General features: G+C 38.0%; 2 protein-coding genes across 3 annotated transcripts; both read right to left on the reverse strand.

Annotated features, from left to right (window-relative positions):
* Positions 1 to 1496: 1496 nt before the first annotated feature.
* HPR (hydroxypyruvate reductase) lies at positions 1497 to 4842 on the reverse strand. Its single transcript, XM_089151840.1, has 13 exons — positions 4569 to 4842; positions 4377 to 4460; positions 4122 to 4262; positions 3702 to 3823; positions 3483 to 3564; positions 3169 to 3241; positions 3008 to 3099; positions 2734 to 2808; positions 2538 to 2645; positions 2379 to 2456; positions 2102 to 2146; positions 1834 to 1948; positions 1497 to 1755 (listed from the first exon to the last, which is right to left on the reverse strand). Exons 1-13 carry the CDS (start codon positions 4689 to 4691, stop codon positions 1733 to 1735), a joined length of 1161 nt encoding a protein of 386 aa, XP_089007966.1. The 5' UTR covers positions 4692 to 4842; the 3' UTR covers positions 1497 to 1732.
* Positions 4843 to 6186: 1344 nt separating this feature from the next.
* LOC149017513 (cell number regulator 13-like) lies at positions 6187 to 14003 on the reverse strand. 2 transcript variants are annotated; one of them, XM_089151842.1, is made up of 8 exons: positions 13719 to 14003; positions 12585 to 13582; positions 11150 to 11565; positions 9792 to 9901; positions 9251 to 9322; positions 7693 to 7799; positions 6934 to 7027; positions 6187 to 6817 (listed from the first exon to the last, which is right to left on the reverse strand). In XM_089151842.1, the coding sequence occupies exons 2-8, from the start codon at positions 12990 to 12992 to the stop codon at positions 6765 to 6767; spliced, it is 1260 nt and encodes a 419-aa protein (XP_089007968.1). In that variant the 5' UTR covers positions 12993 to 13582; positions 13719 to 14003; the 3' UTR covers positions 6187 to 6764. The 2 variants fall into 2 exon arrangements, with proteins under 2 accessions (XP_089007968.1, XP_089007969.1); XM_089151843.1 differs by having other exon boundaries at positions 12585 to 14003.
* Between the last annotated feature and the right edge of the window lie 3054 nt (positions 14004 to 17057).

Here is a 17057-nt window from a genome sequence, read left to right on the forward strand (position 1 = left end):
TACAGCTCATTTTTGTTCCCACTCCAAATAGAACATGGTGTGAGATTATTTGAATTTCTATAAAAACGATTGATCATAGTTAGAAAATTCTACTTATGGCTTCAAGAGAGTTTTTGTTTAACGTCGTATCAACTCGCAGTGTATATCTTGCTTGATTTTCGGATCTACGTGGTTTTTTTTTTCCACTTTCAGTGGCTTAATCTTTCTTCTCTTTATAACGTTACTCATTTGTATACCACATATGGTGGCCATCTAGAAACAAAGATGCATAACTGTCTTGGGATTTATTGCTTCATTATGTTCGACCAATTGGCGTTCTTTCACCTGATATTTTTTACGTGAAATAAAACATCTCTTAATTGCATGCAATCCCTATGTTTAATCACAATATTATATGATATGATCATCGTACCCCAAAAATTTTCGTTTATTTAGATGAAAATGTGGTTTTTGCAGTCTTGTGTGGAGATGTAGAGTCCGGATCAGCTACTCGTCTCTGTGCTCTCCGACGACTTTACCACCATAAGTACAATGGGACTCAAGGGTTGGGTGATGAAGTTTTTTATTTTATTTTTTAATTTTATTATTTTTTACTTGTGGGTCCCACATAATTTGTGGTGGTATAGTCGTCAGGGAGCACAGAGAGTGCTCCCCTGACGAGATGACGATCCGGATTCGGAGATGTAGAGGTTTTCATGCAATTGACTGAAGACTAACTTGTCAGTGAGTACATATTTTGTCCAATGTATGCCTTTACAAAAGAAAGACATTCCCTGCCATAGAAGCTTTAGCTTACTTTATAGGTTGTACCATAAAATAAGAACAAGTTGTAATCTTTTTCGGGAGTCAGAATTTTATGAAATTAGGTTTCACTATCATCTTTTGGCATGCACTAATGTGGAAATCTGACTCAGAATTAAGGGATTTTAAAATAAAATTTCTTTTTTCGTAAAACCCACTTGAAATACAATAATCAGAATGGTGGGTGAAGAGATTTCATGAGACGGCAAACATACAATGAATTATTTGTTTCAGATAGCTTCTCTAGTAGTTATTCCAAATATAAAGCTTCTTCCATAACACATTGGTTGTACTTCATATACATATATTAAGAGTTCGTCCTTTTAAAGGAAAACTAAAAGAAAATTCTTTGGAATAATATGAGGTTGGTCAAATTTCAATCTTGCTTTGGAAAAACCCACAATTCTAGAGTGAGAAGAACAGTCAGAATTCCCAAGTAACAAGGTAAGAATCTACCTATCCCATTCACAAAAGCAAGACTAATGCAACTTGTACCTCCCATTAATCCCCCAAAACCTGTTCTTCCTCTTGTTTTCGCTTTCGTTATTATTCGCACATCTCACTGGTCATATGTTACCAGATACACACCAGCTTACTGATGGTACAGTATGTTTTTTACCTTCACATTCCAGATATGCAGAGTAAAGTTGAACCATTGTGTCACTAATTAAACTCGAAAATCAGACAGAGACACCAGTTACAATTCCTCATACTGTCATGGATCATAAAATGATGGCATATTGCAGTGATCTTAGGCTGAACAAGTAAAGAGGCTAGAATGTACTTTCATATAGCTTCCATAGAAAGGTTAACTTGAGGATAAATATACATTGCAAGACTCCACCCAAGATACAGAAGAATAACTGGAGTACATGCAACTGACATTGTAGAACAGTCACTATATGGTATCAAAAAGCTAAAATTGTCTTACTTAAAGCTTTGAAGCAATTAAACCTGCAAGAAGAAAACTGCAGATTAGTAAAACCTAAAAGATCACCAAGATTTCATGAATTCCAAAAGTTTAATTTGTACCTAATGCCTTTGCATTTACAATGCTTGGACAAGCAGCTGGTGGTGGGGAGTTCTCATTCAGGAATGGTTCTACTCGATTTGGATCCGACCAAACTGGGTATCCTTTAATCTTCCCCTGTAATAACACGAAGGATCATTTTTCAGTTCTACCCAAAAAAGAAAAAGGAGCATTTCTCAGAAAATTAAAAAATTAATCTAAAGCTATCAAGAGACAATAGGGATCAGATAGTCAAACTTGAGGGTGAAAATTGCTATGTTTATAAAATACCAGAACATTCAGAGCAGCTAGAGTCGCCATCCCTTCACGAGTCCACTACAAGAATCAGTAAATGAAATGATTATATTCATAATTGAGCATCCATTAAAGGACACACATATATATTACATACATATACAGTGATAGAAAGACAAATAGATATGCATTTTAGTGCTATGTTCAAGGTCAAGACTCTAGATGCATTGGATAATTATATGGTTCAGCAATACAAAACTAAGAGTATGCGTGGGTGGTCTAATCTGCCAAGGATCCTAAAGAGCTTTCTTACCTTAGAAGCAGACGCAATATGAGGTACTACGATGGCATTTTTCATGTCAGCAAGTCCAGGTTTCATGTAAGGCTCATCCTGTTGAAAAACCATGAATGGAAGGGGAGAATGTAAAACTTGGTAGTTTAACTAACTCATAGACATGGTGGATTCTGTTACCTCAAAGACATCAAGACCAACTCTAAACATGGGGTTCTCTTTCAAATGCTCAACCAGAGCCACTTCATCAACCACAGGGCCTCTACTACAGTTCACAAGGATTGCTTCCTGTAAAGAAGATTGAGTCAATAAATTTATAATGCTCACATTTCCTTGCTTGAATAATGTCAAAGAAATAATTTGCTAAAGAACTCACCTTTTTCATTATTGCGAGCCTCTCTTTGTTAATTAGATGGTATGTAGTTTTGTCCAATATAGGATGAAGACTTATCTGTAACGACCATCAAGAAAATCATTTTATTAAAACAGGGTTATCTGATCTTAGATTAATATAAGAGCTCTTTGAAGTACTGCTTGAGCAGTTCCACAGTCTTGGTTTGCAAATGTGCATTGATTGTTGATCTAATAGACATCTTGACTACTTCTTTACGCTTAAAATGTCACAGTGAAGTATAAGACATAGAACTTACCACATCAGCCTCACGGAGCACCTCTTCCATTGAACCTGCTCTTTTCCAAGTGACAGGTTGTTCACCATTGGATTTCAGAAATTCTCCATAAGCTGCAAAATAGAAGTAAGTAAGTTCCATCAAATATATCTTACAAGACAAGTAAAGCTTCACCTTCATACCTGTAACAAACTTTTCCAGACGAGTTGATTGGTATAGATCATAGTAAATGAGGTTCATTTTGAACCCTTCAACCTGTTAAAGAAAAACCTAATGCTTAAGGCCATCATCTTTAGCAACCAATGTCAAGCATATAAAATGTCTAAAATCAAATCAATTTAATGTGAAGAAAGAGAAAGGCAAAAATTTGGGAGGATAAGATTTCAATATTTTTGCATTACTCCAAACAGCTGTAACATCGAGCACTGCTACCAATATAATTTAGCACTATTTTATATTCTGATCTTCTAGTGATAGTGATTCAATTACAGATTACCATCATTCTAGCATAAGCAGATCCAATACGACCAGCTCCTATGACCCCCACAGTCTGCCCCTTGAGTAGATTTCCCACAAACCTATCATTAAAAGTTCAAGTGACTCAAAAGTCTAAGATTACTACCAATATTCTGTGTTTAGTTGTTAGTGCAGACGAATTTGAAGAATAAGAAATGACATAGAGTTGCAGTTGGGGCCTCAGAGGTAGTGATCATACAGGTGAGGAAGCCATCCATCATATAAACCAGCTCTCATGAACTCATCAGCTTCAACTATTCTTCTAGCTGCTGAAACAGAAAGTGAAGCTGCTAACTCCGCAGTCGTCTCTGTAAGTACCCCCTAACAAAAAAACATAGGAGGGGCTCAAATTTCAGATTTTAATTTCGATGTCAAAAGTGCTAATCTGATCAAATTAAAGATGATCACCAGTCCAAGCATGAAAGGAACTTAGTAAGGAAGTAATAAGGTGATAGGGTCATAATAATGTTAACCTCAAATCAGCCATTGGATACTAAAGCCTAACAACAGAAAGCTGGTGATCATGTGGCGCAACCAAATCACAGTGCTTATATGTTTTGCCTTTGTGTATTATAAAATTATAGAAATCTAAAATAAGAACAGCATGAAGAAGACCTACAGGTGTATTTCCAACTGCAACTCCATACTTATTAGCTGCATTAACATCCACGTTGTTGTATCCAACAGCCATGTTGCTGAAAGCTCTGCCTCCTGCTCTGCTTAGTGCAGAGAACAACGCCTCTCCCCAGTCTTCTGTGAGCTGAAGCACACAAAGGAAATAAATAAATGATAGCAAAACCCAAAACCCAAACCCAAACCCAGATGAAAGTAATCACAAACTCGGAATAATCATAACAGTAGTAGTGAATTTAACCTGCCCAATGACTCCGTCGCACTTGTCCCCGATGAGAGCAATAATGTCCTCAACAGACAAGATGGTTTTTTTCTGGGTGCATATCTGAAGGTAAAGAGAAGTATAATTGAGATTAGATGTTGAATTTTAAAGCTAAAACTATAAACAACGAGAACATGATAATTAGTTGATGAATTGACAGAAGAAGATTACTTCAACGCGGCAATCTTGATCTGTTAAGAGACGAATCCATCGAGTACCAGGCATGGATTTGGTACTAATGACTCGGTACTTCCCAGTTGGGTTCCAAACCTCGATTGAAACGGGCTTCGCCATTGGAGCTTGCGCGCGAATTTCACAGTTGGGACTTGAAAGTAGCAGAGCCGAGTGAGAGAAGAAACAGAGAACTCAGCTCTCCTTAAAATCTCTCCCTGTTTCATGCACTCTCCAAAGGGCATGATTTGCTACAATTGCCGGGTATCATTTAAAATAACATCTCAATTATCTGATTCACAGTTTTGGTTGACCTTGTTAAGGTACGGCGATTTAGAGGAAATGATGCGCCAAAACAGTTGACGGCAATCTAATAAGTTAGATCGCGAGACACGAGATACCTTTTCTAGGTATGACATATGGGCGTTAAAAGATAATTTAAATTTAAAAAAAAAACAAAAAAGAAAAAGAAAAAGGGAAACGAAATGGTGTATGCTCCCAGCATTGTGGATAAACAAGAAGAGTGCAGCAGTGCTATTTGGGCCTCTCGTTTGCTTATTTTAATTAAAAGATAAAACCGCGGATAGATAATGAAAGGACTCCTTGCCTCATATTTTTTTCCTCCCCATCCTTCTTCACTTGTTTTTGGTAGTGTGTGTGGGGTAGAACCGGTCCTTTTCAAGAAAGGCATGAGTTAAGGGCTCAAGCCAAATAGCCCTCGCGCATCGTTACCTTCTCAGTTAGAATGTCAGTCATTACTGATTGAACAACCCTTCAATAATCTCATCTGATTAGTTTTCATATGGACCAGCATAGCCTATACCTCCCCGACCAAGGGATGGACCACCATAGCCTATACCTTCCCGAACCGAGGGATTGAAGTCTTCATAGTTAATTGAAAATCAATGCTTGGTTAACATTAAGACTTAAGATTAGGAGTGAGCCTTGATACAATAATTCGTGAATCATATAAATTGAGGTCAAAGCATATAAATAGTCGCTCACAAAAATTATTAGAGTAAAAGTAAGACCATGCAGGAAAAGTGACACCTTTCTCCCCCAAAATTTGCTTCTGTAGAAGTCTTTGGCACCAGATTTGCCTCTGCTTTTTAATAACTTATAGATTTTGGTGTGCTTCATGGTTTTTGAACACATCGTACCAATTAAGAAAGGACATAATTTCTCTGACGCCCTCAGATGACTAGATGAAAGAAGCTCATGTTATCATTGTTTTGATCAACAGTCTTAATATAGGATTATTCCCAACACAAGGTTTCAAAGCGAGAAGCCCAAAATGATAAATTATGGAAGGAGGGAGGAAACACCTAATTTGAACCCCCAAGACCATACAGACCCCATGCCTTTCATCCTGTTAATTACTCTTAGGTTGTCCAAACAAGGTTTTAATTGTTAATATGCAATTTCTTTGGGTGCTCCACGTTGAACATAATGTAAGAATGGCGATTCCCAGGGGCCTAGCAAGGGTATATTTTTACTACAATTCACTTGTGAACCACAATTTCTTTTCTGATCTATGAGCTCCTGATCTATGGTCCACCCAGCAGCACCACCAAAACATCTTATATAACTAAAGAAGTTGAGCCTCCGCTACAGAAAACTGATAACCACAACCATATAAAACAAGAGAAGGGTTCAAAAAATCATATCAGACATGGGAGCACACCAGCAGGAGGATCGACAAGTCCCAACTATTATTGTTATTTCGTGTAAGTAAACTGTTGATGATTCTTTCACTTGTTGAGGATCGACAAGTCCCAAACATGGATACATTTCATAGATTCACGACTGTATCCGCATGAATAGCAATTAATCAAAAGCATCACTTCCATATAAGAACTTTAAATATGGTACATCACATAGATTCACAACTAGTATTCTTATGAAGCAACTTTACATGGCCAAATTTATGCATAAAGGGTTCCAAAAGTGCAAGGTGGATGGCAAGTACTCAAACAGCCATCTCCGATATAAGAACTTGACTATGATACATGACATAGAGACTCGCAATTGTACCAATATGAAGCAACTTTACATGGCCAAATTAACGCATAAATGAAATCCACAAACACAAGGCAAGCCAAATAATCAGCCATTACCTCTAGATATGTGCTGAAACGAATTTGTATATTCTAAATTTCTAACTGAATGATTCCTTTCTATCCCCCAAATGCGAATTCAGGATTCCATGTGCTGAGAGGTAGGTGGGCTAGTCTTTGTTTTCTCGGGCCCTGCAAGTTGGGTCATATCAGCACCATGATGCATAATTGAGGCCTACTTCACCTTATTCTCCACCCCCTTCACAAATAGTCAAAGCTAGAGAAACAGAACTGCAAGAAGCACATACCATAGACACCACGGATCTCCACTTCTCGCCATTCTTGGACCAAGGCACAGCAGCAGCACATTAAATGTGAGAGGAAGTCGTCACAAATCCCTCCCTGCCAAGCCAAGATAACAAGATGGTGAAACCAGACATGGATTTTTGCTAATTGAAACTTGAAAGTAGCAATTGCATGATGAGCAAGTATCAGATTTACACTATTTGAATACAAAAAAGTTGCCATAAAATTGACACAATAGCCACCAAACATCACTTATAGAGATCATCCAGTGATACTGTAGAACTTTTAGTCTATGAAAATCTCACAAAGGTACAGCCCAGAAAAAGGAAAAATATACCATCAGGAAGTGGTCAATATCTGAGAAAAATGGAGTTTATTTGCTAAAATTTTATGGTCCCAAATCCCAATAAGAAAGAGTCTCCTGAGTCTTTCAATATAGTTCTTTGCTTTTGTGGTTTCTTCTGTAAGCATATAGAGTTAAAGGTGGACTGAAAGCCTTTGATCTCATGGTTGAGCTATGCCCTACGTGAATGAACCGAACCAGCATAGAAAGCCAGTAGAGATCAATAATCCAGAGCTGAGAACAATACAGGTGGCAGACTAGCCACGAGGTCACCATATTTGATGTTCTCAACCCACTAAAACCATCATAAAAAATCACTCGATTGAACCATCACAATACCTAGGCACCAGCTGCTTTGTTTTGGTTGGTTCAACAGGTTGGTTTAACAATCTTGAGAGACACAGAGAGAGAGAGTTACCTTGATGTTGAGTGCCTTACGAAGCTTTCTTCGGATGCAGCAAGTATAGCAACAGCATGCCAGTATCAATGAATATGCCATGAGTTCATTACAGGCTTCTCCTGAGGCTGATTAACATAAAAAACCAGGCACTCCTCAGTATTAAATCCCAACAGAAATCTAAATTTTCCCACCAAAATTTACTGCTAACATAGATAGCATTCACTGCACATCATGTGGCTATCAATGTTGAGGCTGGGATCAATAAAAGATAATGGCGTCATTTATAGATAGGAAGAGCATCCATAACCAGCAATTCTAAAAACATAACACAACTCACTATTCCAATAGCCAACATTACCATCAAACTTTAATCAACTCACCAAGGTAGATAGGTTATTCTCCCTGCCCACCCCCTAGGATAAGCCATCTTCTTTTGAACATTCAGTCCAAACCAATACATATAGAGCAAGTTGCATCAACACCCCAAAATGGAGGCCTTAAAGCACTGACTCCCTACTTTATATTTGAAAAACACAGACACCTCAAAATTGAATTTTCATTAGACACAATTAGTCCAATTTGTCACTGAAAATCGTTAAATCACTGTTTATTTTCTTTCAATTTAAAAAATATCCCTATCAAAAATATGAAGGGAAAAAGTGATTTAACAGTTTTCAGTGACAAATTGGACTAATGTGTCCAATGAAAATCCAATTTTGGGGTATCTTGTGTTTTTCAAACATAAAGTGGGGGTGTTAATGCTTTAAAACCTCCATTTTGGGGAGCCAATTTAATTTGCTCATACATACAAGTATTAACCAGGATTGAACATCCAAGAATATCGATCCTTAAACCCCTTTCAGGAAATGGCAATGCTACCAAGAGCCAGACCTGCCCAACAGTTAAACATTATGATGGGGACTCTTGGCTATCATTGATCAACCAACTGGGTATGGGAAAATACATACATGATACTCTTAACAACTATATAAAATTTTAAGGTAAGCAATCAAACTATAGTTCAAAATCCAGCAGTATTTGTAAAAAAAGTAAAGCATCCAGCAAAAATTATGAATTTTACAACTTTAGGATTTTCAAACATGACAGCACATTAGAACTCTATATCTATAGGGTGAAAGGGATGGACTCTAATGCAAACCAGGTATCCCAACAACATCAGGAGAACAAATTGTACAAATTTGGGCAACTGATGCAATGCCAATGCCCAAACCTATGTTGTTTCATTTTTTATATGGGCATTTGGGATAGATCTAAGTGAAGGTGCCAAAATAAGCTTTGATATATCATCCATTTACATACATCTAGAGTGAAACAGAAAATATTCCAAAACAACAGGAGATAAGCACAAGAAACTTGGCTAAGCATGGGATATATGATTGTACATCAGCATTTTGAATTGCCCATTTATTAATCATAACAAAGATCTATAACAAATGGGCATCAGATGCAAGACCTCCCTCATGCATTGAATCAATCACATTTTACGTTATTGCACAAGGACATTCAATGGTGGGAAAAAGAGACAAATGACCAGAAACCTATCTAATGTACTCACACATGTGCGTGTTTGTGGCCACTGTAGCAATCTTAGAAAATGTACCACAAGGATAGAAGCATGTCTTTAGACCTGCAAAATAATCCCAAAAATAAGTTTTATCATGCAAAAATGACTGCATATGCTAAACTAGACACTGGATATATCTCCTCCACCATGAGAAGAAAAGAATTTCTGAGAACCAGGGATTACCGAATCAAACAAAGCAAAACAGATGACACCCACCAATCATGCAACAACACATGGCCTAGGAAAGACCCAATGGGCTGGTCCATGGCCACTGAACTGAAACTTCAATATAATGAGGCCAACCCTGACGCTTGCCCTGATAACACTCCTAGTCAAATCATCCCTTCTACCCTTCTACTCACCCACTAAGTCAACAACCTGACACAGCCACCATGTATGTTTGGGAAGGGGTGATGGTGGGGGAACATACACATGTATTTTGCTGGTAGCAAAGAAAAAAGGATATTTTTGCATTTCATTTATAACAAACACAAAAATAGGCAATCGAGGCACAGGGTTAAAGAGAATGTACACAGATATGGTTCTGAACAACAGCCTAGTAAATCTGAGTGCCATTCTTCATGCCAGCGGGATCCTCTATTGGGCAGCAGATCATTTCCTGATTTAACTGAAGAAGTGTTTCTGCACAAGATTATTATTGTCTCTGTAACCATCCACATAAAAACATAGATCTTACTATAGTAATGAAATAATTCTACTCAAATAGGAACCAAAATTTAAAATTGGAAAAGGGGAAAAAAGGGAGAAAGAAGAAAATGACGCAAATCAAATTACTAGGATGATAAGCATATATAGGACTTTGCCAATCATATGAGCAACAACTATGAAAACTTCAAAGTAATGCCGGGAAGATGCAACAAGAGAACCATAAAAGCACAATAAATTTATCATGACCCTAGTAACCAAAGATGCAAGGACAGCCTGAGGAATCAGACCCTTCTGGTCACCTAGTCACTTAGGTGCTGCACTAATACAGATGCAAGCACCTAGGAACCAAGCCAACCTGAATTAGCCTAAACTTGATGTACAAGATTGTTTAACGTACGGCAGTGCTAGCCTCACCATCACCTTTGCACATGACTGTCAAATATTTTTCTTTAATATATTCTGAATTACTTGGTAGTTACATACAAAACAATATGCAATACTGGGGAGAGAAATAAAAGAGAAAGGGACAACTATGTCACGGATTATATAGGAAAGCAAAATAAACTAAAAGAATTATGAGTATTGCAGGTAGGCTTGTTTTAACTTGGTTGGACATTTTAAGGTCTTTCCCTCAATTTACATGCTAAAATAATTTGAAAGGGTTGATGATGCACACATACGAAAAGATGGAGCTGCATCCACTCAGAGCAAGGGCACATATCAGCAATTAAAAGATCCAGGACATGTACAGACCATTACCCTGGTATGTTTCTAGGTTAGACAGGAAGGATAATAATCACCTAGGGGTTGAACTAAAACCGCATAGGCAATCCATTTCCTCACTCCAAGACATCCAGAAATGCATGTGCCCGGAATGCTCTAAGGGCAAGTTCAGAAACATACAGTAAGCATCTTATCGATAATTAGTAGGCTTATAGGAATGTCAGATCTTTCACAGCCCCGACACCAGAAGCTAACATTCATTTGGCACTGGGACTGGGTTCTTAAATGAAGAAAACTTAGAAGTATAATCGGGTCAGACACCCAGTCTCTTATTTATTTATTGTGATCCAGCGAATTTGACAGTTGAATCAGAAAGTGTTTAGCTTCTTGTTAATCTAGACATTGGCAGAAAATGACTGAATGTACTAAGAACTCAATTCTAATCTAGGGTTTTCAACTTTCACAATCACGCTTCCGACAAACTAGATTAAAACAAACCTTGAGATTGTTTGAGTGTCATTTCCATTGTAATAGCTTCCATCAAATGAATATCCTTTCTCATCATTTCCACTCAAATAATTTGGCTCCACTTCCTTGGAACTTGTGAGGGATGAACAATTTCCTGGCAGAGAATTTGCAACATTTTCTGTGACTGAAAGCAAATGTTGAATTACTTCATATTGTCCAACATCCATGTCAGATTGTGATCGTTCCAATTCCAGATGGAGCTTATCCTTCTCTTTCTGGAGGGCTTTCTCAAAAGGCAAGTTTGGATACGAGCAAGAGAGAGTCTTCTTCAGCACCACGGTTTCATCCTTTGAGGGATCTCGTCCTAGAATAGTTTCATGAACCCTTCTGTCTTCTTCATCCAGGGTGTATTCACGCTGATCCCTTTCAATATCTTCCAATCTTTCCTGCCAATTAAATCAACACAAATACTCTGGATGTAACCAAAACTGAAAATAAAGTGGATGGTTATCCAAGTTCAGCTTGCAACATTTATGAGAAGAGTAGATTTTCCCTAGTCAGGCAGCTATCTGAGAAATAAAGTGATAAGTACTTGAGACACACAATACACACGTACACACACAAACGCAGCTGATTCTTCCTTCATGATGCAGTAAGCAAACACATGTTAAGAAATGGAAGGAGTTAAATCTTTGTATTAACAATTCATCATCAGTGTATTCACTCGAGATCTTTGTTATCCAATAGTTGAATGATAACATTGATTCTAAATAGATTTAACACTGATCATAAGTTCACATGGATACAGAGTCAAAAGAAATTAAGGGGAGATGCATTCAAGCCTGAAAAATCATTCCTTCACTTCAACATAACATTCAATCTTCACCAGAGTTCATTTTCTCCCCCCCTCTCTTTTTTTTTTTGGTCAGGGGGGTTGTAAGGTCAGGAGATTGGGTGTGGTCAAGGGGGGTGTCTAACAGCAAGAGCTTGCTAGTGCAAAGGTGACTCCAAAAGGACCCAAACCTATGGCCAACCAAAACAGAAAAGAAAAATGAAAAAATGACATCAGATCCATCTGGTAATTGGTATTGTTTCAAATACCAAATTGGTTGGGTAAAGTCTGGATATTTGGGTTTAGTCGGTAAAGCAGATCCATGAACAACACTCCGTTGTGTCAAATATAGCCACACAAATTTCCCTGCTTCCTACTTGTCAGCTTGCTAACGCAAAGGTGACTCCATTCGTAATTGATAGGCCAAAATTCAAGGAGTATATCTTTCAAGCACCAAGACGATTTTAATTTACAATGGCTAGATTTAACAATGAGAAATTAGAATAATTAAATAAAAGCAGTATCAAGAAGGAAAGCATGAAGTGTCACTGGAAAGACAAAAACAGAACCCCGTATCTAAGGCAGATCAAACGAACGCAGAAATGAGATATTCACAAGCAAATCAAAAAGTACCTTGAACCTGGCATTATCCACAAGAGTGATGAGGGGAACGATCCGCAAATACCGATCGATCTCAGTCTGAGCCTTCCTGAATTGGTAAACAATATTCCATCCCATAGCCAGCAGATAGAGATAGCTCCTGTCCTGGCAGCTATTCACCAAAATGTAAGATCTTCGCAGGGCATCCTCAAGCTGCTCCAGTGGCTCTCGGGTTTCAGGATACTTCTTTAGCTCTGAGATTTTCAGCTGCTCAAGTAAATTACCGATCAGCTTCAAATGCAGCGCAAATTGCCTGCAGTTCTTTTTGTGCATTCTGGCTGCGCTTGCAGCCTTCACAATCAAGCCGATTAATTGCACAGCATTGAGTCCCGTCAGCTGCGCTAAATTAGCTAAGTTCCCTAAATTCTCCCAAGTGGACATCGTGCTGACTCAATGGTAAACTAAATCCTGAGCATCCTACTATCCTAGCAAGAAGCAAGTCTATAATTATTCCACCAAGTATAAACTCTCTTCAGACCGAATTCTGATCTATATCCATCTGTAGTGTTCCTGAAAAAGATACATCGCCTAATATCTCAACCACTAAATATTTCCGCGGCAAATTTCAAACAGGAAACGGAATTCAGTAATAAGTTCAATCTCCATCACAATAGAAGAAGCTGGGGCTCGCCAAGGGCCGCCGACACAGCCACGGAAACCACTGGCGACAAAAAAATGCAGTGATCAAATCATCCTCTGACAACAAAACCTCCAAGTACGAGTACCGGAGTCAAATCACTCTCAGAAATCTCAGCTGAGGTTTCATTTCTCTGCTAGGCCTTCGACAAGACCAGTGCGAAGCTTCCAGCTTTCTTTCCTACCTCCCAAGGAAATTCAGCGACGAAGCCGGAAGGTGTCAACATTTGTCGATTACGCTTCTTTCTGTGCTTTCACCGGTAAAAATGAGAAGTCTCTGTCTCATCACGTAGTAATCCACATTCTTATAGATCAACTGATCTCTTTATCAAAATCTGTGAAATGTGAGAGAATTGAAGAGAAAAATGTATAAAAGCAAGGGTTGGAAGTAGTTGAAAAACCTCGAAAGAATTGAAAGACGGTGAAACTCAAGAAAGATCCGTGAAAGATTTTCCATTATCCGAAACTAACCTTTTCTGTTCTGAACTTCTAGTATGATCTGTTTCGTCCTCTCTCAGCCAAGCGTCAGGCCAGAAGCGTCTTTTTCCGGGAGCTTTTGTTTTATGTTCTAAACGTAAATCGAAAGTAAAGAGAGCTTTGATTTCTGTGAAATTCAGTCTCAGGCATGGCTTTGCGCTAACATTTTCTTAATTCATAAATAAGTGGGACTCAGAGAGAGAGAGAGAGTGTGTTCTGTGCAGCTTTTGGACGTTTGCTGCAAGCTTTGACACTACTTCTTTGTCAGTAACTGTGGTATCCGTGGTTATCCTCTGTATTTGCAGTCTTTGCAGGGACAATCCAGCCAGTATAGTGCTGGAGACTGTAAATGTACTTAACTAACCCTGTGTTTTTACATTATTTACGAAAACGACCCCGTTTAACGGGTAACGTCCCACAATCCGTAGTTCCGAACTTCCGAGATTCCCGTCCCAAATTCCCAGAGACGTTCGGTGTCATTATTTTTTTTGAGTTAAAATATTAAGAATTTTTCTACCGCATATTAATATTTTCATTCCCAAACTTAATAAACCCCTTTTGTACAAAAAAAATATATATTTATTAAAAATTTATTACATGCACAAATTATAGGATGATTACACGAGCGACCGGAACTGGACTCAATCGGTGAGTCCGTGGGAACTTGCTACAGTCTTGTGCATTTACCATCATCTCGAAAAATATTTTGAATCTAATGGTCCAAAATTCTGCTTGAGGGTTATGCACGTGACTAAAGCAATTTTAGAGCCCGTGAAGGCATGCTGCCTAGTTTTACATGTATATATATTTCATACCTTATTTTACCAAAAAAGAAGAATAATTGGATTTTCTGTACTCAGAGGCTTGTAGCTTGGCAGATGACATGAGGGCTTGAGGTAGGGGACGTAGGGCCCATGTTAAATACTGTTGAAGCTTTGGAAGTATCACCATGGATTGATACCCAATTCATTGTTGTAGATGGATGACATGTGTTATAGTATCACATCAAAGAGTTGAAGTCTATTTATGGACTTTGCTTACTGTCAAGCGAAACAATCATGAACACAATCTTAACGGTCAGATGGAGATCAAAATTTCACTTCATAATCATGAAATTTAATGCACAAGACTCAAGCAATTTTGATCTATTTATAAGTCATAGTAATTTTTTTAATAAATTTAAACACAACTTTTTTATATGACTTGTAAATAAATCTTAACCCTTTTCACGCAGTGTTAAGATCCATATCATCCATCTCACAATGAAACATTTTCTTTTTTTTTTCCAGATAAAATTCCGCTTACCAAAATATATAAATAAATAATCCGTACCAACATGGCAACATGGACCAGTGTGGGACGTGCGGGCCCATGCCCAAGCAAAGCGAGAACCAAGGACAGAGGCAAAATAAAGAATATGAAATTGCTTTATACACACCTAAATACCTAATAGCCCATGACACGTATAGGGTATGCTGTTCCCAAGGTTAAATGCAAATCCAACTCTGGTGCAGATCTGTTTCTGCCGTCATCGAAGATTCTAATCGTAGGTTCCTCTTCTGTCCTCTCTTTTGTCTTGCTGTTAAGTCTCTCTGTTGATCTGTGACAGGTTCTGATCTGAGGCCTTGATTTGATCCTGCCAATTCTGATCCTAGGAATCGGAGCTGAGATCCCAAAAGATATACCAACCTGTCAGCTGTCAGTTTGTCACATTGCAATCCTTTATGGGTCGCCTGTCTGGCTTTTTACCCCCAACTACTGCAGCAGCAACTGGCCCAGGCCCACTAACACTTTCTTTTCATTTTTTTATTTTTAATTAATTAATTGGAAACCATCACGGCATCACTTGGGAGTTATAGCATTGATGAATGGATAATTAAGAGCAAAACTGAGTTGGTTTAAGAGAGACATCAACACAAGTTCGTCAGTCAAATCGTAACAGACTAACAGGTGTTATGTAAGGACAAAAGGGACATTATGGTGACAGCCAAACGATGCAGTAGGAGAAGAGATTCTTTATCATTTAACCTTTTCTTGTCTGGGATAGTGATAATAATGGTGAACAGAGCACAAAAGCTTGGATTTGTGGTCCATAAAGAGAATGCAAATGATTCAACCCTTCACCTTTCTTGTCTTTCGTCCAACAATAATCATCTTCTTTCCCAGAGTTCCATCATCTTTCTAACTCTGTCCGCGAGCTTTGGCTAAGTTCCGTTTTCTGTACCCGCTGATCGTGGTCCTAATATTGTGCAATTGTAGGTTTTACAGTTTTTTCCATTTTGTCCACTTAAAAATTGGGCCAAAAGTCTTGTTTGCTAAGTGGTCAATATTTCAAATTTGCCCAATAAATTTAAAATATTACAAAAAAAAAAACCCAATCGGTATTTTATCCTCGACTGATAAGTTTTCCAAATTTAAAATTTACAAAACAAACTCTCCTGGCTTAAAATCAGATGGTGACGGCTAGGTACCACCACCCCTACCTCCCCCTCACCGTCCCTTAACCCTCCCAAATGCCTTATTCACCATTTCTACTCCTTAGCCGTCATAAAACTAATAAGGATTTCATGTTTCCAATTCCAATTCATCAGGTTTTTAGATCTTAAACTCACACAAGTCACGGTGTAAGCTTCTTCATTTTGTTCTCATCTCTCTTTCTCTCCGCTCTTCATATTTACTTCTCACAGATTCAGATTAGGGATGTGGTTCCAGTGACTTTTTCCTTCTCACTGATTTAGATTTTTTTTGTTGGGGTCTCTCATGGCGTCCGCTAGGAATCCAAATCAACCGGCGGCTTTCACATACAGAGAAAGCAAAAAATGCATGCTGCAACCTTGTTTGTTTGATTTCTCTTCTTACAGCCTTCCCTACAATGAAATCCTTTTTGATTTCTGCAGAGAACATCAGCAGTTTTCCCCTCCCTCGATGGTTAAGCAAGAAAATGGAACTGTGGAGACTCAATGCACTTAAGAGAGGACCAATTGAAAACATATTTTAAGCCAAATAACATGAAATTATTCAAGGAGTTCTTTGTAAATCTGAAAAAATTTAATGAAATTTTATAAAATAAAAAATTTATATTTTTCTTCATCCCCTTCCCCTCGTGGGTAAAATGATAATTTTAAAGTCATAGTTAACATAAAACTAACTTTGGGATTTTTGTAATATTTCAAATTTATGAGATTGAAAAAACTGAAATATTGACTGCTTAAGTGAGCAAACAAGAGTTTACGCCCAACTTTAAGTGAAAAAAAACAATTAAAAAACTTAACTTTTATCCTCCATGAGTGAGCTTGAAGTTGTGACTGAGAAGATCGATCACCACAAGATAAT

This window comes from Hakea prostrata, chromosome 4 (assembly GCF_041222555.1).
Source record: "Hakea prostrata isolate BN-2017 chromosome 4, UWA_Hpros_2, whole genome shotgun sequence".
NCBI classification, from domain to species: Eukaryota; Viridiplantae; Streptophyta; class Magnoliopsida; order Proteales; family Proteaceae; genus Hakea; species Hakea prostrata.

Excerpts from the sequence above, each read along its gene's own strand:
- HPR (XM_089151840.1), bottom strand. The coding sequence starts at position 4,691 with ATGGCGAAGCCCGTTTCAATCGAGGTTTGGAACCCAACTGGGAAGTAC. Across the intron at positions 4,461-4,568 it reads ATCAAGATTGCCGCGTTGAA|ATATGCACCCAGAAAAAAAC; the intron begins GTAATCTTCTTC and ends CTTTACCTTCAG. Across the intron at positions 4,263-4,376 it reads GCGACGGAGTCATTGGGCAG|CTCACAGAAGACTGGGGAGA; the intron begins GTTAAATTCACT and ends TGTGTGCTTCAG.
- LOC149017513 (XM_089151842.1), bottom strand. The coding sequence starts at position 12,992 with ATGTCCACTTGGGAGAATTTAGGGAACTTAGCTAATTTAGCGCAGCTG. Across the intron at positions 9,323-9,791 it reads TTGTTCAGAACCATATCTGT|GTCTAAAGACATGCTTCTAT; the intron begins GTACATTCTCTT and ends ATTATTTTGCAG. Across the intron at positions 7,800-9,250 it reads GGCCACAAACACGCACATGT|CCTCAGGAGAAGCCTGTAAT; the intron begins GTGAGTACATTA and ends TATGTTAATCAG.